A 20,710-nucleotide genomic window follows, 5' to 3' on the forward strand; every position below is an offset into this window, starting at 1 on the left:
TTATCCGCTAGCCAGATGATGAGCTGCTTTATTTACAGACAGTGCCTTTTTAGTTTGACAAAGATGGCTTCAGTTGTGCCTTTTTCAAACCAACAGCCTCCCTGTCCAGAATTCTGACATGAAGAGAGGCTGCCCTCCTATCTTGTGCAGTGGTTGCTTGTTCTCTCCAATGTACCCACGATACTTCTTCTTTCTTTTTTGATGCAGAACGGATGCTGAAAGCTCCTCTCAGCATTTGGAGGTGTTACGCAAACTGGCAGTAGTCTTGGAAGATCAAAAGAGTACACTCGAGGAACTAAAGGACCAGAAGCAAAAAGTCATCCGGTGCTTGAACCTGGACGACAAGGAACTGGTGAAAGAGCAGATCAGCCACTTTGAACAGCGATGGTCCCAGATGAAAAATCTCATTGAGAGGAAAATCCAGGACTCCGTGGTGACCCTAGAGGAAATGGGCCAGGTGGAGACCCGTCTGAGGGAGGCTCGCGATTGGGCCGAGGAGCAGCAGCCCGCCTTGTCCGAGGCCATGAAAATGAGTCCTCCGCCGGAGTTGGCCCAGAGTTTCCTGTTCGACCACCTGAGCATTTGCAGCGAGTTGGAGGCCAAGCAACTCCTGCTGGCCCAAGCCATGGCCGACTCCGACAGGGTTCTGGCCCGTTTGGGTCTCAGTGAACGTCAACGTCTGCAGCAGCTGATTTCCGACACCCAGTCTGAGGTTGAGTCTCTGAGCGTCAAAGTGGTGCAGCGCAGGAAACACCTCAGCAAGGCTTTCACCGAGAGGACTCACTTCCTCATGGCCGTCAACCAGTCTATTTCCTGGGTCCAGCAGAATGAGAAAAAGGCCCAGGCTGAAGAGTACATTGCCTTGTTGCCCGAGGATCTCGCCAAGCAAGTCCGAACCTGTCGGAACATCCAATGCAGTTTGAAAGCTTACCAGAGTGAGCTGACGTCCTTGTGGTCTCAGGGAAGAGACCTAATGAGGGATGCCAACGAGGAAGAGAAGAACGAGGTTCTCACAAAGCTACAGGAGTTGCAAAACATCTTTGATAAAACTCTACACAGGTGCGGCCAAAAACTTCAAGAACTGGAGAAGGTCTTTGTCTCTAGAAAGTACTTCAAGAATGACCTGGAGAAAATCTGCCAGTGGATAAAACAAGCTGACATCATCACATTTCCTGAAATCAATCTCATGGTTGGCGACGCCGAATTAGAGGCCCAGCTATTCAAATACCAGCAGATAGTCGAGCAGGCAGTAGAGTACGAGAACCTCCTCCTAATTGTGCAGAGAGCAGGCCAGGAGATTTTGCCTACCCTCAATGAAGTGGACCACTGCTACTTGGACGAAAAACTCAACACCCTCCCGCAGCAATACAACAACATATTAGCGTTAGCCAAAGAAAAACAGGAGAAAATCCAGCAGGCTATTTTCACGCGGAATGAGTACACCTCTTTCATAGACGTCACGCAGAGAGCGCTGGAAGAGCTAGAGGAGCAGTTCAACCACCTGGGCACGCAGCCGGTAGGCTTGCAAACAGAGGAGGTGCTCAGTCTGCAGGGCGATTACAAAGCCATCCAAGCCGATCTGAGCAACTTGGGTCTGGCTGTCAGCGAACTCAACCAGAAGAAGGAAGGATTCCGGAGCACCGGACAACCGTGGTGCCCCGAAGAAATGACCCAGCTCACAAGTCTTTACAATGGCCTGAAGAGGCTGGTGGAGCAGAAAGTGGAGCATCTGGATGAGACCTTGGAGTCATTCGAGGACCAGAAGGCAATGGCCATGCAAGTTGACTCGGAATTAAAAGCAACCAAGGAGCAGCTGGTGAAGGTCAATGCTGAAACTCAATCTGCGGAGGAGAGACTAAAGAACTACCACGCTCTCGCAGGGAGCCTTCAGAGTGCCAACTCACATCTATCCCGACTCATGGAACAGATGGGCACTCGTCCTCCACGTTTGGACCAAACGGTCCACAACGCCTCCAAGGAGCAAGTGGTCCTGTGGCAGGAGGAGCTACGATCCTTGCAGGCCGCGGTTGGCGATCTGATTGAGGAGTGCGAGAACCGCTTTGTTCAGAGTAAAGACTTTGAGACTGAGATGCAAAGGACGCTGGCCTGGTTGCAGCAGGTCCGGGATGAGCTGGGTTCGACCGTCACTGTAGACATGCGGGTGGAAAAGGTGCAGGAAGAGATCAGGAAGCAACAAATCATGCAGGAAGAAGTTCAGTCCCGACTGAGGATTGTGGCGGCTCTGAGTAGCAGGGAGAAGCACAAGTACTCCAGCGCTAACGAACTGGCACCCACGCACGTGGATGCTAGTCTTGGAGAAATGGCAAAGCTGCAAGCGGATGTTCAGAAACAACTGAGTTCCAAACAGGTACAACATCTTAGTATTCGATTCATGTCATACGGTGGAACTACAGATCTTTTTTAATTCATAATTTTTAAAATAATGTTTTCCTATTGGGAGGGGTGGAAAGAGATTGGGTTTATGGTTTGGTTTAGCTTTGAGGGTTGGAGATTAGAGCTAAAATCTGAGCGTTGGGTTCAGATTTGGATTGAGGTTAATTGAATAGGGATAGGATTTAGGATAAGGATTAGGTTTAGGTTCCGGTTTAGCATTAGTACCTAGAGTAGCATGAAGGTTTTGGGTTTGGAGCTAACGTTTTAGGGTTAGGGCAGTGCTTCTCAATTATTTTTTGTTAGTATTAGAGGTTAGCATTAGCATTTAAGGTTAGGCTTGGTGTTTAGGGTTTAAGGTTTTAAGTATAAGGTCTAGCATTTACGGTTGGGGTAGGATTAGGGTTTAGGGTTGGTATTCAGTTTTAAAGTTTTAGGATTAGGGTTTCGATGACAGTGTTGTTTTTTATCACGTGCAAAACCTCAACGATTTTTCATGAGGCCTTTTGCATTGGATTTGTTGTGAAGGTGACCTTGGAGCAGGCCCTTCTATTGTGCCAGAAGTATCACTTCAGGATGCAGGCGGCCTGCGAATGGCTGGAGGACGCCGTGTCCTTCCTCCAGCAGGCCGGCTTGGGCGTGGACGTGGAGAACTACGAGGAGTGTCTGAGACAGCAGGACGGCATCGTAGCCACTGAGCAAGAGTTCCTCAGCCACCTGGAAGAGTTGGAGAGCCTCATGCCCCAGCTGGAGGACCTGGTCAACCCTGTGGCCAAAGGGCAGCTGCGGGTAAGCGTGGAGTCAGCCAAGAAGAGAGGCCTGGAAGTCCGGGATCAGCTCCAATGTCATCAGGATGTTCTTCACAGGTAGTGGAAGTAATATAAAAGTAAATGCAGTATTTACATTTGTCTATTGAAACAAATGTTTCTCAAACTGGGCTCCAGGGCTCCACGGGTGTCTACGAGCCGTAGATTGGGGGTCCGAAAAATATTTTGTGATAAATTATGTGGTAAATTGAAAAGCTCCATTTCAGATGATCCATGATGAATGTTTCCTCTCAGCTGCGTGGCTCAGTGGAATTCGTACCAGGAGGCGCGGCAGACCGTCATTGAGATCATGAACGAAGCTGAAAAGAAGCTCACCCAATTTTCCACCGCTAAGGCAGCAACGAGCGAAGAGGCAGAGGACAAGTTGCACAGTCACCGGGTAGGAAAGCCCAAAACAGGAATTATCGTATTTTCCGGACTATAAGCCGCTACCTTTTTCCTCGATTTTGAACCATGTGGCTAGTGCACAGCTGGGGCTTTTCTATGGATTTTTCTTTCACCAGTATCATCAGTATCAGCTCTATAGTTCAGAAAATACGCTGAATAAATCGTGATTTTTTTCTTTTCCTCTTGGGTCTGTTCTGATTTAATGAGCAAAGTTGTTGCCGCGTTAAAATGCTCTGTTTTAACAGTCTGTCTTTATCTGCATTCACAGGACAAAATCGTACTGTACATGCAGTAAACAACAAATTTTTTTCAACATAGAAAACTGCGGCTTATAGTATGGTGTGGCTTGTACATCTTTTTTTTTAATGGTTGCTGCGGCTTATATGCGGGTGCATCTTATAGTCCAGAAAATGCAGTTATTACCTGGCGTGTGCCGTCATATAGTTTATTTATTTATTTTTATTCTGCTTAGTAATGTCAGCCAGAATTGTCAGGTGAGAGTGAGCTTCACATACGTCACCGTTTGAGTGCAGTAAAAAAAAAAAAAAGGTTAGCAGTGTGCAAGGAGCTGTTGTAAGCCGCTACTCACACAAAGACTAACTAAATTTGCGATTTAAAAAATACGCAGTGAACGACACGGTGGACGAATGACTTCAGTATGTCCTGCAAATAGTTGGGGACCGGTCGAATGTGTCCCACAGTTTTTTCTCTCAGTCAGCTAGGAACGGCTCCAGTACTGGTGACCCTGATCAGGACAAGTGCTGGAGAAAATGAAGGGATCTCCATCTGTGAATGCTTTATTGTAAAAGCGCGGATATGGCAAAATCGATGTAGGACGCGGCAAGAAATTCATCTCTCTTCATGTCTGTTTTTTTTTTTAGTCTCTGGTCTCACTGGTCAACGGCTTCCAAGAGAAGCTGAGTGGTCTGGAGGAGCAAGCGGCTCAGCTGGAACAGGTGGGCAGCGATGCCAGCAAGGCCACCATCAGTCGCTCCATGACCACCGTGTGGCAGCGCTGGACCAGACTCCGCAGCGTTGCCCGCGGCCAGGAGCGAGTTCTGGAGGACACGGCGCAGGAGTGGAGGACTTTCCGAGAGAAGGCAAGTGCACAAATCCGGGATAGACTGAGTGACCCGTACTGAATCCAACGGATAATTGTCTCGTGGCAAAAGATGACAAAGGTGCGAGCGGTCGCGGACGAGCTCCGGGGTCGGGTGCCGGACAGCGCGGTGGAGAAGGCCTCCAAGGCCACACTGCAATCTCTGCTGGAGCAACACGAGGTGCTGAGCCAAGACTTGGAGAGAGAGCTGTCGTCGCTGACTCTGCTGCGCCAATACGCCCTCAGCCTGCTGCATGACGTGGAGGTGCCGTCGCCCACCAGTGAGCAGGAAGAGCTCCCCAGCCTGAAGGAGATCAGGGCTGTGCAGGACCAGATGGACAAGTATGAACCCCACACAACATTTTTTTTTTTTTTAGTTCATTGTCCACAGGTGTTAATACGCATGTGACAGGGTGTATGTCTACCTGGTGACTAGTCTCGAGTTTATGTGGCAGAACTCGACAGTCTGTCCCGGTGGCGGAACGGCCCGGCCGGACGCCCATGTTTGGGGTTGACAAATTTTAAAAAAGGGCTCGACTAAGCAAGGCTGGAGGTGGATTTTAGTCCGGCCCCCGTTTGCGTGATGTGGTCGTGAGACGGGTAAAGGTTTATCTCAACCTACTTGGCGAAATAGGCAAATGACAAAAATTGCCTCAGAACACGTCAAAAGCGCAGTTCGTGGAGAAGAAGAAAGAAGAATGAGATGAAGAAGAAGAAGAAGGAGACGGCGAAGAAGAGGGGGAGGAGGAGAAGGACACAAACCAACAGACAGAGGGGGAGTGGGGCCGACAATTTTTATGAAGGCCGCAGGGTCGATGCCGGAAGGGTGCCCAGATCCCGGGCGGAGGGCGGGAGACTGACTGGCAAAAAAGTGTCAAGTGCCCAGTTCTGGTACTGCGCTTGCCAAAAGCCATCTTAGCTCAGCTGTGTCTTTTTGAGTACGTTTTTTTTTCTGTTTTTGTGTGCAGCCTCCTGACACAGTCCAGGACCAAGCGAGCTCAGGCCTCTCAGGAGCTGAGGGACAGAGAGGAAGTGGAGCGAGAACTCAGCGTGGTGAAAGCCTGGATTCAGGAGACCAGGGAGCTTCTTTTCAACCCCACGCCTGACATCGACTCTCTGCTTCAGGAACTGGAGGTACAAAGAAAAAGAATTTGATTCATCATCCTGAAACATTTATTGAAGAATATCGCTGGCGTCGGGCAAAAACTTCAGAAGTCACATTTTGGTGAATTCCTTATTTTTTTAAAAATTGGTCAGTCCACATACGCCGGTGTTAGTTTTAAGTGTTGATAACGGCTTGCTCTCTTTCACGATGATTTCTGATGGTTGATGAAACTTGCCATTTTTGGGGTCTCCTGAAAAGTGACTATTTTGGAGGTACAAGGTTTTGGCCCGACGCCTGCTTTGTATTTGGAAATGGTACTTTGCCCCAATAAAACTTTTTTAATGACCTTGTTCTGTACTACTTCAGTGGTCTTTCACCATTGCAACCTGAATTTTATTAGATCATCTTGAACAATGACTTGGTTCTCAAACATCTCAGTTCATGAACATATATTCATATATATCAGTGGCGGGCTGTGCATTTCACACGTAGGCCTAGTTAGTTAAATCCCCCTCATATTAGCATCATTTATGACACCACGGCTGGACAAATAATAGACAGAAACACACTTACCCACTACTGATTGAGTGTTGGATGACCTAGCTTCTCGTGAAAGGTCCGTCTTGAAAATGGCCTCGCAAGTGTATCCGCAATTAAATTCCCTCCTTCGGCCATTGTGGTTTAAAAAAGCAAGAATATATTTCGGATTTTCGAACGATTGCCAGTTACAACTTGTGTGTGTGTTGATTCCGCATAGCGTTGCCCCCTCACGAGTGAGTATGCAATCACAAAATGCGTTCATCACCTTCAGCGTAAAGCCTGCGAGAAGGCCTTACTGTCATCAACTCGTGATCTGATTGGCTATCGCAAATGTCTATCAACTGTAAAAGCCCCCTTGAGACACAAAACAGACGCCCGCACGATTGTATCTGAAGAATTCGGACGAGTAGTGCGTGCTACTGATATTATGAAATCTGCCTGGCAACACGAGCTAGCTGAATTCTGATTGGATAAAATCTCTCACTAAAAATAAAACACTAGGATATAATATGACATCAATGTGAAGAATATGATCATGATTTCTTGATGATGTTAGGCCAGCAGAGCAGGCCTTGAAGGCCTTGATCGCTCACCACTGCTGTATGAATAAATATTTTTCACCCCTTACCGTTCGGTTCGTGCAGGTGGTCCACGGAGACGTGATCACGTACCGTCAAAACGTGGACAAATTAGCCGAGCAGCAACAGAGCAAGTACCTGGATCTCTACACCATCCTGCCTTCGGAAATCTCCATGCAGTTGGCTGAGGTCTCGCTGGCTTTGGGGGCCATTGAGGATCAGGTGCTGTTTTGTTTTTGTACAGGCCCACGCTGGACTCTGTGCACTATTTTTATTTTTTTTTTATGTGGAGCCATGTTGCATTTTAGGTTCTTTCCAAAGAGAGAGACATCCAGAAAACCAGAGAAATCAAGGAGGAGTTCAATTCCAGAATCCACGAGGTCTCTGAGAAACTCAAAGCCATCTCGGCCAAATTTCAGGACAAATCTGCTGAGGTCGACCAAGCCAAAGAAGAAGTCAAGGTAGTTGATCGAATCTCTGACTGGGGACTGGTCAGGAAGGTTTTTTTTATGTATTTATTTATTTATTTAATTAATTATTTAATTATTTATTTAATTATTTTTCTTTTTTTTTTTTTACGCTTCCAGAGTCTTGCAGAGGACTTGGACTGCTGCGGTCGCACTCTCACCGAGCTGGACGCGGCCGTGCAGGAGTTTAGCCGGCGTAACCCTCTGCTCGCCAAGCAGCTAAGCGACGCCATCGGGAAGCTTTCAGAGATGCACCATCACACCACCCGACTCGCCGACTGCCGCAACAACTGGCTCAAAAAGGTTGTTTGGAACCCGGACCGCACTTGTACGGGCGTCTACGGAAACATGCAAAATACACGTTCCCGTTCATCTGAAACATTGATTAAGAATTTAGCATCCGTTTAACATGCCGTCAAAATATTTTGAAGTCGTTCACAAATCGAGAGATGATGACAATAAGGAGAGTTGTGACTCAAAACATACGACAGTGAAGCGTTTGTAAGGGTTCATTTTGGGGTGTGTAATTGCACCCCCACCTCCAATTACGTGTAATTGCACCTCCACTCCACTAGTTGGCAGTGGCGCTTTCCTTGCTTATTGAGCGCAGCGAGTATTAACTCATTCACTGCAGCCAAATTTAGAAAAAAAAATAATTTTTGACGTCTATAGCCGTCATTGGCAGTGAATGAGTTAACTCGACGGTGTAGGTTTGTTTGGCAACGTAAATGCGATTATTCAGAGTCGCGGAGGAGAGTGGGTGGCGGGTTGGCGCAAATTGTTTTCTTCTTGCTAGGGTGGGGCGTAACAGAAAATAATTGAGAAGCACTGGGTTAGTGTGACCTGCTTTGCGAGCGTGGGGCACAAGTGCTCTTTAAAAAAAACGATGAAACGAAAAAAATGATCTGGAAATGAAGTTAAGTCAATGTCATGATTTTATTTGCTCTCCAGGCCGTTTGCTATTTAGACGAATACCACGAGATGCTGGACTTCATCGTGAGGTGGTCGGAGAAAGCCAAAAGCCTGGTGAGGGCCAACGTCATCTGGAACTCGTCCGTTCACCTACAAGAACAGATACGCATGAACCAGGTGGGTGGCGGACAGACAAAATATTGCCCGCACCATTCTGGAAAAGTGTTGCTTTATTTTTTTCCAAATTAAAAAGTATCAGAAATGGACTCCTGCTATTGGCCGAAAATCCTGACGCCAAAATTTTTTAAATGTTTACATCAACAATGAAAAAAATCTTGAGCTGGACAGCACCATTTTTGTGTGAACTTTTCTTGCTCGGCCCGACCTGATTCAAGCGGGATTCTCGTCCTTCACCCACAAACTCCGTTTTGGGTCTCCTCGCCAGGCCGTTCTGCGAGAGTCCCGCGATCTCCACGGAGACCTGGAGTCCATGGCGGAGAAAGTGGAACTCCTGTCCGAGGTCCTGCAGGTGGAGTCCATGAGCCAGCAGGTGTGCGAGCTCAGCCGGCACACGGAGGAGCTCCAGCAGAGCATCAAGACGCGGCTGCAGAGCTTGGAGGACGCCGAGAAGGTGCGCAAGACTCACTCATTGCTCTTCATCACGTTGTGTTATTGCACCATCACTTGAAATTGTCCCCCTTCTGGAATTTTGCTTTATTTCTTTTGATAGCAATGTTTTTTTTTTCCACAAATTTACTTGTGTCAAATTCCACAGAAATTAAAATTTGATTCTTGACATAGCGTTTGAAAATAAATGTTACCCGTTGGCAAAAAAACAGTATCTCACAAAAGTGATCACGGAACCCACATTTGATTCATATTTGGAGAAAAAAATATTTTCATTGGACAACGATGAAGAAATGACCCTTATAAGGTCGTCAGTGTCCAATCAGCGTCAGGCATCATATAGCCATTAACTCACTCACTGCCATTGACGGCTAAAGACGTCAAAGATCCATGTTTTTTTATTTTATTTTTTTCTTTACCTGTCAACAAAAGTGACTACACAAAATGTCCACTTTAGGCTCATTTGTCATTTTTGCTCCTCCGTGTCGTGTAACTTGTTAGCGTTGCACGGTCTTATTTGCGAATGGGCAGCAGGTGTGTTAAATTTGATGACATCGCTCTCACACCCCCTCATAGTGGTTACTGGAGGAAACTGAGAAAAATTATTGCTTGTGTCATCATGATGGGAATTAGAATTTTTTTTTTTCAATTGTGACAGATGGGTTAATGTATTTCAACACTGTCTGAAATCATTTAAGCCAATAAAATTGAATTCCATGTCCTCAGAGTATGGAAGCGCTGGAATGCGAGGTGACGGCGTTGCACGTCGCTCTGGAGCAGGTGCAATCCACGCTAACGTCGCCTGAGCTGGCACGCCAGAGTCTCAAAGAACAACTGCTTCAGAGACAGGTAAGCATCAGAAGAGATGTGTCGCGTTCCAAAATGGATGAAACTTGAAATTCCAACATTCAACATTTTTTTTTTTCCCAGCGTTTGATGGCAGACATGGAGAGTTTGAAGCAGCACGTGCAGACAGTGCAGCTGTGCCAGAGTGCTCTGCGGGTGCCCGAAGAGGTGATGCCCAACCTGGCCATTTGTCGGACGGCGCTACGTCTTCAGCAAGACGCCAGCCACCTGCAGCACGTGGCCATCCAGCAGTGCAACATCCTACAGGCAATAGTCAAACTTTTACCCAAAAAATTCAAATATGTTACTCGACAAAGAGCAGCGTTGAGGAAAAATTAAGAGAACATTATCTCTCCTATAAATATAAAAAAGGTCAAAGGTTAATAGACAAAGAAATCACTCTGGTGACTTTTTTTGTCGCTTTATTGTATTTTATATTTTAATTTTTCTGTAGTTCTCTTATGGATCGCTACTGTCCCATGAAGATGTTAAACTTTTTTTTTTTTTTCCCTGCGGACCACATTGTAGTTATGGTTTTCCTCAGAGTCTTTTATGACTATCAAATTTTTATACAGCAAATGTCCACAGTCATCCCGTCATATCACATATACAGAATGGCATTTGCATTTTTATACGTATTGTTGAGCAACACATTGAGTTTGAAAGGGTGCCAAGCAAATATTTAAATATTGCAACTATTGAAAGACGAGGTGAAAATAAATGCTTAAAACAAAAATGATTAAATGAATGAAAAACTGCAAATTTTTGGTGCAGAATTACAGAATTCTTTTTTTTTTTTAAATTACGTGAAAAATAACAGCCAATATGTGCAAATACGGTCAGATAGGAACAGTTTACAGAGATTAAAAAAAAAAAAAAAAAAAACTCTCCAGGAGGCAGTGGTGCAGTACGAGCAGTACGAACAGGAAGTGAGGGAGCTGCAAGGCTTGATCGAGGAAGCGCACCGCGTCATCCAGGACCGGCCCATCACCACCAGCAACATCCAGGAGCTGCAGGCGCAGATCCTTCACCACGAAGTAATTCCGCCGCCACCATCCGACGACGTCTGGCTGACGCCAACAACCGACCGCCTTGTATTCATCTTCCTTCTCTTCTCCTCTTTAGGAGCTGGCCCAAAAGATCAAAGGCTACCAGGAGCAGATCGCCTCGCTGAACTCCAAATGCAAAATGTTGGCGGTGAAGGCCAAGCACGCCACGCTGCTGCTGACCGTCAGCGACGTGGAAGGCGGGTTGCCCGAGATGGCTGTGATGGTAAAATTGAAATGATCCAAAATTCAGGGATAATAATTGCGATACTTGGATAATATTTGTATATATAAGAAAAAAATTCAACAAAACAACAAAATTTGTTTCACCAAAAAATGTTCACCCTTGTCAGGCCAACAAACTTTTATATACTTTCTTTTACAATTGGCACATATATTTAGTCAGTACCGTGTTTTCCGGACGATAAGGCGCTACCTTTTTCCCAGATTTTGAACCATGCGGCTAATACAACGCTGCGGCTTTTCTGTGGATTTTTCTTTCACCGGTAGAGGTTGCTATGGTTCAGGAAATGCACTAAATAAATCTCAATTTTTCTTTTTTTTTTTTCTCTTGGATCTGTTCTGTTTTAATGAGCAAAGTTGTTGCCGTGTTAAAAGGCACTGTTTTAACAATCTGTTTTTGTATCTTTATGGGCTTTCACAGTACAAAATCGTTCTGTACATGCAGTCAACAACTCATTTTTTTTCAACATGGAAAACGGCGGCTCATAGCCTGCTGCGGCTTGCATATCGTTTTTTTTTATTTTAATTTTATTTTTTATTAGTTTTTTTGTTTTTCTTTTGTTTTTTTTCCCCCAAAATTAAGTTGCCGGAAATTACAATTTAAACATTCTTTTAAAAGAAATAATTGATCCACACCTTTTCAGTTCATTTTCATAATTATTCCGCAAATGTACACCCTAAACAGAGTTTTTATTTAAGCTCACCAGTTTCCCTCTAAACACTAAACCCTAACCCTAACCCCAACCCCAACTCCAACCCTAACCCTAACCCAATCCCTAACCCAATACTTCTGATAATTAAAAATAAATAAATGAATAAAACCGATGCTAAAACTAGTGAAGACCACACTAAAACAAAACATTTTTGGACAAAAAAAAAATCACTTAAAACTAAAAAAAAACTGCTCTAAAAACAAATGAAAATGAACTGAAATTTTATAACAAAAGTCCAAACGAAAGAAAATATTCTGGAAAAATCCCAAATTATTCTCAACCTTGGTACAATGCTTAATAATCCGTATCTCGTGATTGACAGCTGAGCAATCCTTCCTCCGAGTAAATGTATGGCAGTAAAAATATGGAACTCCTCACACTCCCTACATGAGCTCTTGACATTTCTCGTACGTTGTGCTTCCGAATGGTCAGGTGACGGCGGGCCGCTGCCACGCCCTCCTGTCTCCCGTCACAGAGGAATCTGGTGAGGAGGGCACCATCAGCTCTGTGTCCTCTCCTCCCACGTGTCGCTCGCCCTCGCCGCTCGCCCACAGCGATGCTGCTACCGCGAAGGTAGTTCCCTCTACAAATGCAAAACATTTCCATAGCAACTTGAAGTTTGGTCATTGTGTCCGTTCGAAAATAAAAATAAAAATCAGCCACAAAAGCTGTTCTCCCCAAACAACATGGAATTTGGTAGGCAAGTTTCTCATGAGTAGAGCCACCAAAAAAGTCTCACAAAGCTATTCATGAAAAGACGCAGAAAGTCAGCCATTTTAGTTTGAAACTGGATTGCACACACACGCTTCTTCCCAGGCTGGAAGGGGAGCACTGAAAAGAGCTCCGGTCCAAGAACTGTACGACCCGACGTTTGAGTCCGTGGCCAACCTGGACGACCTGCAGCGCTCATGGGAGACGTTAAAAAACGTGGTAGGTACGACCGAGAGAACGTGTGGTGTTTTCGAGCCACTTTCACGTGGACTGTGTGTGCGGCGGGGCTCGTCCCGTGGACAGATCAGCGAGAAGCAGAGAAGTCTGTACGAAGCTCTGGAGAAGCAGCAGCACTACCAGGCCTCGCTGCAATCCATCTCGTCCAAAATGGAAGCGCTGGAGGCCAAGCTCAGCGAGCCCCTGGAGCCTGACACAAGTCCAGATAGTCACATGACAACACACCAGGTCAGTACCCTCAGATTAGTCACGACAGTTTCCTCTAAAAGGATGAGAAAAGAAATATCGATGGAGTCACAAATCGTGTTCTTCTTTTCAATAGATGCCATTCCTCAAATTCTGCACACGATGCCGATATTCATTTGTTAAAAAAAAAAAGGGGGGGTAAAATGGTGTCAAAATTTGGAAAAATAAAAACTCCAAAACTTGCCTTATCGTATTTTCACGGCCGAAACACGCGCTGTATGAAAGGTCGCAGCACCAGTTCACTGGCCGCATTGCACTGAGGCGCATGCTAGCTCGCGCATGCTAGCTCGCGCATGCTAGCTCGCGCATGCTAGCTCGCGCATGCTAGCTCGCGCATGCTAGCTCGCGCATGCTAGCTCGCGCATGCTAGCTCGCGCATGCTAGCTCGCGCATGCTAGCTCGCGCATGCTAGCTCGCGCATGCTAGCTCGCGCATGCTAGCTCGCGCATGCTAGCTCGCGCATGCTAGAATATTTGTTTATCTATTTGTCATAAATCAAGATGATATTTATAAAAATTATGCTCAGTTAAATATACATTTTCTTCAGGTAAGTCAAATAATCCTGGTTGCTGTTTTTTTTTATTTTTTTATTTATCTATTTATTTTTTACTAGGCATATTGTGCTTTTTTTTTTTTTTGTCTTTGCAGAGTGTGATCCAAGAGATTGAGAGCGTGCAGGAGGACATCGACGGGCTCCAAACGAGCTTCGCCGACGACTTGAGCACGGCCGCCGCTTCTGCCGTGGACTCGGACATGGCCGACCAGCTGGCCATGCAGTCGTCGCTGGCCGTCCTCGCCGAGAGGATGGCCACCATCCACATGAAGGCTTCGGGGAAGCGGCAGCTGTTGGAGGTACGCTGGCCAAAAACTGTTACACTTTTGATTCTCGTTTCGTAAGAGATTGTCAGTCGTGCTGCGTAGAATGATCCAATTTCACTTGATTTGTTTGAAAATTGTTTGTCTATTTATGCCGTCGGCGAATAGTAACGGAGAACAGAGAAATGCGCTTCCACTAGAAGGCAGAAGGTCCAATTCTTTGCCATTCATACAATGGAATAATATCTTTTTGTTGAACCAAGATTTGTAAACTCGTTTCGCGCTTTTTCTGCAACACCCCAAGATGCCACAAGATGGCACTAAAGTACTGGCTCATAGGAAAATAGAAATTGGTGTCAAGGAAGTACCCAAATGAGAGAGAGAGAGCATCTTTGCAGTCTGGTTTTTGCTTCAAAAGTTTTCTTTCCTTTCCTATTCGAGTAAGATAACGTGGAGATTTGAGGAAAGAGTGTTCAAATTCGAAAAAGACTCAGTGCAACCTTGAGCGCACGTCCTAACCAACGCTGATGATTAAAATGTTTTATTTTTTATTTGTATGTATTTATTATTGTGTATTTATTATTTATTATAGGTTTTATTTTTTTTAATTTATTATTTATTTTTTATGAATTATTATCATTAGTTATTCCACTGAGTTTTACGACAGAAAAACACTAAGCCCCACCATGAATACAAATATGAATGTGAGTACGGATGTAATTCCGCCGCAGGAACGCGTCATCGATCAGCTTGATGGCCAACGGCAGGATGAGGCTGTCCAGCGTTATCAGATGCAAGCGGAGGAGCTGGACCGGTGGTTGGCCCGGACGCGCTGTTCTGCCGCCGCCATCCTTGAGGCGCAGGAGACTGACGCCGAAGGGCAGCTCGCAAAATGTCAGGTGGGCTTTGCGTACTGCGCTTTATTAATCTAATTTTTCTTTGAGAGGACACCATTACGAGAAGCGCTGTATCTTGTAAAAGTAGTTCATTTTACAATATATGAAAACTAGAAATTGTAGTTTGTGTTGAGATTGTGCGTGAATGCTAAATTTATTGAATTGTTGAAATGTATTTCTGTTTTATAATTTCAGAACTTTGGGAACTTGCGGAATGTCATGCTGAATAGCTTGAATTTGGAATATGAAAGATGGGAAAGTCTCATTTACTTGAATTCATTTTTTTATGGGTATGATTTTTATAACGTGGAAAATATTACTCTGGCATTTCTAGCTTTCTCGATGCAGTTCAGTCTGTGTTCCAATACAAAGCCAAAAAATGTTCACTCAAGTTTCCAAATTACAACATACTACTGCTGTACTGTACATGAATGCTTTTTGGGGTAGTAATGCTTGTTAGAGCACACAAGGACGCTGTAAAGTCAAACTGTATTTCATAGGTAAAAAAAAGAATGTTTTGGGAATGACATGCGATGAAGAGGAGTGGATCCAGGATAGAGCCCTGGGGCTCACCTTTGGTGCATCGTGATCTTCAACTATGTACAGTTTAAATGAGTTGAGAAATGTGGAAGGAGGAGCCTGGCAAGAAAAGTTGTTGATGCCTAATAACGTTAAATGCTCTTTAGCCCAATCTCCTTTTCGGCAATTTATAAGTTTCAGAGTCTGAGTCAACCAATTTTAAGGTGGGAGGGGCTTGGCTACCTCTGAGTGATAAACAAGCGTGGACAGGCCAGGGGACGTTGACTTGCCTTGCTTCTTAGCAGCACGAGCGCTGCTCTTAAGAAGATTATGTCAGCGTCTCTCGCGAGGCGTCGTCTGACCACGAATAGATCCCCCTGCCTGGATTGGTGGCAAAGCCGCCGGGATATCCTTGAGAGCCGGGAGCCCGGACAAACGAGAATACAAAGGCAATTTTTCATTTCGCTCAGTGCGTGGCTTTCCTCTTTGATCAATGCGAGGGGGCGGATTAGCGCTCATGTGGAAGGAGAGCCCAGGTCAAAGGGCAGCGGGAAAGCCCTCGCCGTCCCCCGGCCAGGAATAGCCGGCGGTCTCGAAGCCCAAATGGAAATGGACTTGTGGCGACAGCATGTTTGAGCTGGCCTCTCTCTTCCTGCTGCTGCAGAACATGCTGCTGGACATCGAGGAGAAGGTGCAGGCCCTCTCCGAGCTGTCCGTGCGCAGCGAGAACCTGCCGCTGCAGGGCCGCACCGAGACCCGGGCCGAGGCCGAGCGACTGGCCAGGAGGCTGCGGACGCTGAAGGGAGGCCTGCTGGAGCTGCAGAAGATGCTGCAGGATAAGCACGCCAACATGCAGGTGGGTTTGGATTTAGAGCACAACTCGTCACCCCCGAGGCTCGCCTTTTCCAAAGTCGTGAAGAACGTGAAATGTTCAAAAATAGCCTTTTATGTTTGTTTATTTATATATATGTATTTATTTATATATATGTTCACATGTTCAAATTGCCTTTCAGATTACCTTATTAAAGATGAGCAAAATAATTAAAGAAAAATTAACTGTCACGGTTGGATAAAATGCAGCCCAATGAAAAAATTTAAAATTTATTTTTCTTTTTAGGAAAGTCAAATGATGTTAACGTTTCAAATTATCAATATTTCACTAGGCATTGCCCACTGTTCTATTTTTTTTTGCTTGTTTGTGCATTCTAAAAACAGTTAGGTAAAAAATAAACAAGATACAACTTGGGTGATTTTTTTTCCAATCCCAGAAATAGCAAAAAAATGGGCTTGCAAAACACCATTTTTTTTTTTTTTTTGGTGTTGTTTTGTGGCTTATTCATTTGCCCCAATATTCTGGGTCGATCACACTTTTTCTCTCTTCTTTTTTTTCATTTTTTTCACCCAATTTGTCTTATTTTTGTTTGAAAAACACTTGATAAATATCAAATAATCCAAATGAAAAAAAATTAACTGCGAGTGCTTCCTCCTTCTTTTTCTCGTCGCATGACCGCCTATTCGGACCCCCTTGTAAATGTTCAACACCTGTTCGCGACTCACCCACCAGTACGAGACAGAAGGCCAACATTAAATTGAATTTACCAGAGCAATGTTCGGTGACACGCCAGTAAAACCAAGACGTCATCTCAACGTGCTCACTACTTGTGTATGATTTTGACATTGCGTGTAGGGCTCCATGCAAGATCAGGAGGACAGCGAGTCCGACTCCAGTCTCTCCCAGAGCCCCAGCGTTCAGGACTGGGTGGCCCAGGCTCGGACCACGCGTTCCCAACAGCACCAGGACACGCTTCAGAGTCAAAGGGTACATTTCTCAAGCTACCGTGCACCGAGAAAGAGACGCATTATTCATGCGCTGTTCTCCTTGGCTGCGTAGGAACTGGAGGAGCAGCTCGCAGAGCAGAAGAAGCTGCTGCAGTCGGTAGCCAGCAGAGGGGAGGAGATCCTCATCCAGCAGGCGTCACCGGGCGGCACCATGTAATGAACACCCTGTCACAGCTTTCTTAGAGAGAAATACACAAAAGTACGGTGAACCAGCGCTATGAGGACATTTCGCCAGGACGTCGCACGTTTTTCTACGATTGAGGATTTTTATCTTTTGATTTACATTTCAATATTTGTTGGTTAAAAGTAGCAGGGATAGGAATTTCGCAATTCTTAATTGACTTGGATTCATGGCGCAGATGCTAAAGAGTGGTGAGAGTGTCCAGTAGAAGGTCGGCCATTTTGTTTTTCTCTAAAAGACAACACAGCCAAACATTTGCCACTTACCTTTGTCAACATGCCTTCCACAAACCCGATGTTGGAGATTTGGTGCCGACTGACACCTTTAGGAGTAGCTACTACATCGCTACCAAAGCCTTGTTGCGATCTTTACTTTATAACACCAAAATGTGCAAATAGGCACAAATATTTTTTTCTAGCTAACATTTGTTAGTGCTCCATAAAAATTTACGAGAAGCTAAATGAATTGTAAATTTGCGAATCAGCAAGGGTTCACCGTTCACTGTCGTGTAAAGCAGCAACTACAGCATGTTTTGCGGGTTTCTTTTGTCTTTTATCACAAATTGTGAATGGAAATTTGTTTGCATGTCTGCGGGCGGGGGCGGGGGCAGTGCTTCGGAGCCGTTTTCAGCAGCCGCGTTAGCCGGGAGGGAGGCCGACGCCGCCCGCCAGCAGATGAGGCAAAAGTGGGAGAGCCTGCGGCTGGAGCTTAAAACCAAAGTGCAGCTGATGCAAAAGAATCTGGAGCAGGATCACAAGCAGACGGTACGGTCAAATAGTGCGGGAAGAAAAAAAAAGTTTTGAGGTTTGATTTCATTTTGGCAGGTTTATTCCAGTGCTCCGTGTTCGGCACCGCTTTTAAAAGAAGAACTTGAAGCTGACGCAGCATCGCTGAAGAGTCTTTATGACAGTTTCAGGCTAACCATGGAAAATTCTCAGGTGGGAATTTTTGAACATTGTTTTGTAAAAGTCAGAGGTGAGGGACTTGAGTCACATGATTTAACGTGAGTCAGACTGTGTCTTGACTTAAAAAAACTATCTATGACGTCTTTAGCCGTCAATGGCAGTCAATGAGTGAAGTAATAACTTGAAATTTATTGGAGACTACACTTGACTTGCTGGATTTCTTTTTCCCCCCTCAGATACTTGAGACTTACTTGAAACATGAAATTTTAAGACTTGACCTAGACAGGTGGACATTCTCCCACCTCTGGTACAGAAAGCATGACAACAATCTCGGTTCAACCAGCGTCTACTACTATCCTTTTACAGCCCGGCGGCGATGGTGAGGCACGGGCGTCCACGATGGAGCAGCAGCTCTACACAGCCGTGTCGTCCACCTCCTCCTGGCTGGACGGCGTGGAGAACGTGGTCTTGTCCGACTCGCTCCTGCTGACTGACAACATGGAGGCTCGGCTGGAAAAGCAGGAGGTGCGTTCATTTTTCAAGGCAAATTCCTCAATTATCCTGTGGTGGACTTTGTATTGTGGATATTTCAAGGTTCAGGTTGTCCCTCTTACCATTTGTGTGTCACCGAACCTTTGTGGACCTCATTTCTACCCGTTGAAGACGCATAGATGGATGGAATTCACATCAGATCATATCAGAAAGCTGCTCCTGGATTTGTCTGCAGATGTTGCAGAATGATCTTCATCGCGTGGCAGGGGAGGTGACGCTCAGCCAGACCTCGCTTGCCGCGTCATCTGGCTTGAGGCAAGAGGAACGGGCCTTGCTGGAGGACAATCTGGACTGCCTGAAAGAAAGACTGGGAGCTCTGGGCAGTGCTCTGGGTCAAAGTTGCGACCACATGAGGACCAGGACTCACCAACTCACAGCCTACCAGGTTGCTATTGATCTGTTCGTTCAACCTCTCAGCCATCCCTAAGCACCACTGGTGTGCCTCAGGGCTCTGTCTTCAGTCCCTTCCTCTTCATCGCATATATAATTCCCAAAACAAACTGAAAATAAATCTGTTCAGAATGTCATGCTCCCCTTAATTTCTTTTTTATGCTAATGAGTCTCATTTTTTTTTTTACCTATAATTTACTTTCTTATTGTGCAGTGTCCTTGTGTGCTCTAAAAGGCATAAAATCCAAACGAGCATTTTTCCACAGTGCAGTAGTGCGTTATAATTTGTAAAAAAAAAAAACGACGTAAATGTATGTTTCGGCTTTTTGTTGAACACAGACTGAACTTCAGCATCTCCAGAGTGAATTAATGGAGACTAAGTGCCAAGTCTTGCAAGTACTAGCTGAAGCCATGGACAGACCAGCCTCAGAACAGCTCCAGGTAGTGCAACATTTATTGTCCATTTCTCGTTTTTTTTACTCATGACTCGTTTTGATGCAGGTCATTGCCGGCACAGAGGACAACCTGAAAGAATTTGAACCGAAGATAGCAGAACTGAAAAGCAGAGGAGCGGCGCTGCAAGCGGATCAGATATCAGCAGACAAAATACTGAAGCTTCAGGTTGGATGGAAGAAGTTGGGACACTTGTCAATCCAAGTACGTTCATATATGATCTTGTTGATTGTCAGGATTCCTTCGAGGAGCTGGTGATGACCGTGGCCTCTCGGCGCAGCGGGCTGAACCAGAACGTGGCGCTGAAGCTGCAGTACGAGCGCGCCCTGCAGGATCTCACCGACCTGGTGGACACGGCCAAGGGCAAGATGGCCGCCGATCAGAGGATCATCGCCGGCTCAACGGAGGAAGTTCAGAGTCTTCTGGACAAACACAAGGTCAGACTCAGAACAGTGAGGCTCACCGTACAGCAGAAGACGTTTTTTTTCTGATTTGTCATTTTTGGTTTGTATTTGCATGTTTATGTATATATGCATGTAGTAATACCCGTTTGTTTGTTTTTTTATAATCAAATTTCGAGAGAAGTTCTGTTCAAAATCTTTGGTCGTCTTGATGTCTTCTAGGAGTTTTTCCAGGGTCTGGAGTCGCACATGATTTTAACCGAGACATACTATGGGAACATTTGCGGTCTGATGCTTCCTAAAGAGCGACGGGTTCTGGAGGAGACACTCAACCAAACTCGGAGCGTCCTCCAGCAGTCGCACAGTAAAGGTGTGGAGCTGGAGGGCATTCTGGAGGTAAAAGCACCTGAGCTCCTCACCCACAAAAGCCTGTCGACAAACATTTTTGTCTTCTCTTTGTCAGACTTGGCGCCGCTTGGTGCAAGATTATCAAAGCCTGGATGGCCAGTTGGAGGCTGTTGAGGAAAGTATCCCTGCGGCGGGATTAGTGGAAGAGACGGAAGAGAAATTGATGGAGCGGATTTCACTGTATCAGGTACAACGATGGTTACAACTTGCGGGTGTGTTGATTCCGCATCGCGCTGCCCCCTCGCGAGTGAGTATCCAATCACAAAACGCGTTTGTCACCTTCAGCGTTAGGCCAGCGAGAAGGCCTTACTGTCATCAACTCGTGATCTGATTGGCTATCGCAACTGTAAAAGCCCCCTTGAGACACAGAACAGA

General features: G+C 45.6%; 1 protein-coding gene across 6 annotated transcripts in view; it reads left to right on the forward strand.

The window, feature by feature from the left end:
- syne1b (spectrin repeat containing, nuclear envelope 1b) overlaps window positions 1–20,710 on the forward strand; it is a 124,230-nt gene that overhangs the window by 74,795 nt on the left and 28,725 nt on the right. For all 6 annotated transcript variants that reach the window (XM_088310156.1, XM_088310160.1, XM_088310158.1 and 3 more), the window contains 32 exons: window positions 208–2,368; window positions 2,920–3,257; window positions 3,453–3,597; window positions 4,487–4,705; window positions 4,778–5,046; window positions 5,673–5,838; window positions 6,994–7,149; window positions 7,236–7,388; window positions 7,515–7,697; window positions 8,346–8,483; window positions 8,752–8,937; window positions 9,660–9,782; window positions 9,864–10,046; window positions 10,673–10,816; window positions 10,905–11,051; window positions 12,214–12,354; window positions 12,598–12,711; window positions 12,796–12,957; window positions 13,624–13,827; window positions 14,523–14,690; window positions 15,871–16,062; window positions 16,894–17,025; window positions 17,098–17,198; window positions 17,837–17,990; window positions 18,051–18,164; window positions 18,498–18,656; window positions 18,859–19,068; window positions 19,413–19,514; window positions 19,575–19,694; window positions 19,763–19,963; window positions 20,150–20,323; window positions 20,391–20,522. In XM_088310156.1, the coding sequence (XP_088166282.1) occupies window positions 208–2,368; window positions 2,920–3,257; window positions 3,453–3,597; window positions 4,487–4,705; window positions 4,778–5,046; window positions 5,673–5,838; window positions 6,994–7,149; window positions 7,236–7,388; window positions 7,515–7,697; window positions 8,346–8,483; window positions 8,752–8,937; window positions 9,660–9,782; window positions 9,864–10,046; window positions 10,673–10,816; window positions 10,905–11,051; window positions 12,214–12,354; window positions 12,598–12,711; window positions 12,796–12,957; window positions 13,624–13,827; window positions 14,523–14,690; window positions 15,871–16,062; window positions 16,894–17,025; window positions 17,098–17,198; window positions 17,837–17,990; window positions 18,051–18,164; window positions 18,498–18,656; window positions 18,859–19,068; window positions 19,413–19,514; window positions 19,575–19,694; window positions 19,763–19,963; window positions 20,150–20,323; window positions 20,391–20,522 (7,291 nt within the window). The remainder of the gene's footprint in view (window positions 1–207; window positions 2,369–2,919; window positions 3,258–3,452; window positions 3,598–4,486; window positions 4,706–4,777; window positions 5,047–5,672; window positions 5,839–6,993; window positions 7,150–7,235; window positions 7,389–7,514; window positions 7,698–8,345; window positions 8,484–8,751; window positions 8,938–9,659; window positions 9,783–9,863; window positions 10,047–10,672; window positions 10,817–10,904; window positions 11,052–12,213; window positions 12,355–12,597; window positions 12,712–12,795; window positions 12,958–13,623; window positions 13,828–14,522; window positions 14,691–15,870; window positions 16,063–16,893; window positions 17,026–17,097; window positions 17,199–17,836; window positions 17,991–18,050; window positions 18,165–18,497; window positions 18,657–18,858; window positions 19,069–19,412; window positions 19,515–19,574; window positions 19,695–19,762; window positions 19,964–20,149; window positions 20,324–20,390; window positions 20,523–20,710) is intronic.

This window comes from Idiotropiscis lumnitzeri, chromosome 1 (assembly GCF_059441095.1).
Source record: "Idiotropiscis lumnitzeri isolate Australia: NSW breed Sydney's pygmy pipehorse chromosome 1, RoL_Ilum_1.0, whole genome shotgun sequence".
NCBI lineage: Eukaryota > Metazoa > Chordata > Actinopteri > Syngnathiformes > Syngnathidae > Idiotropiscis > Idiotropiscis lumnitzeri.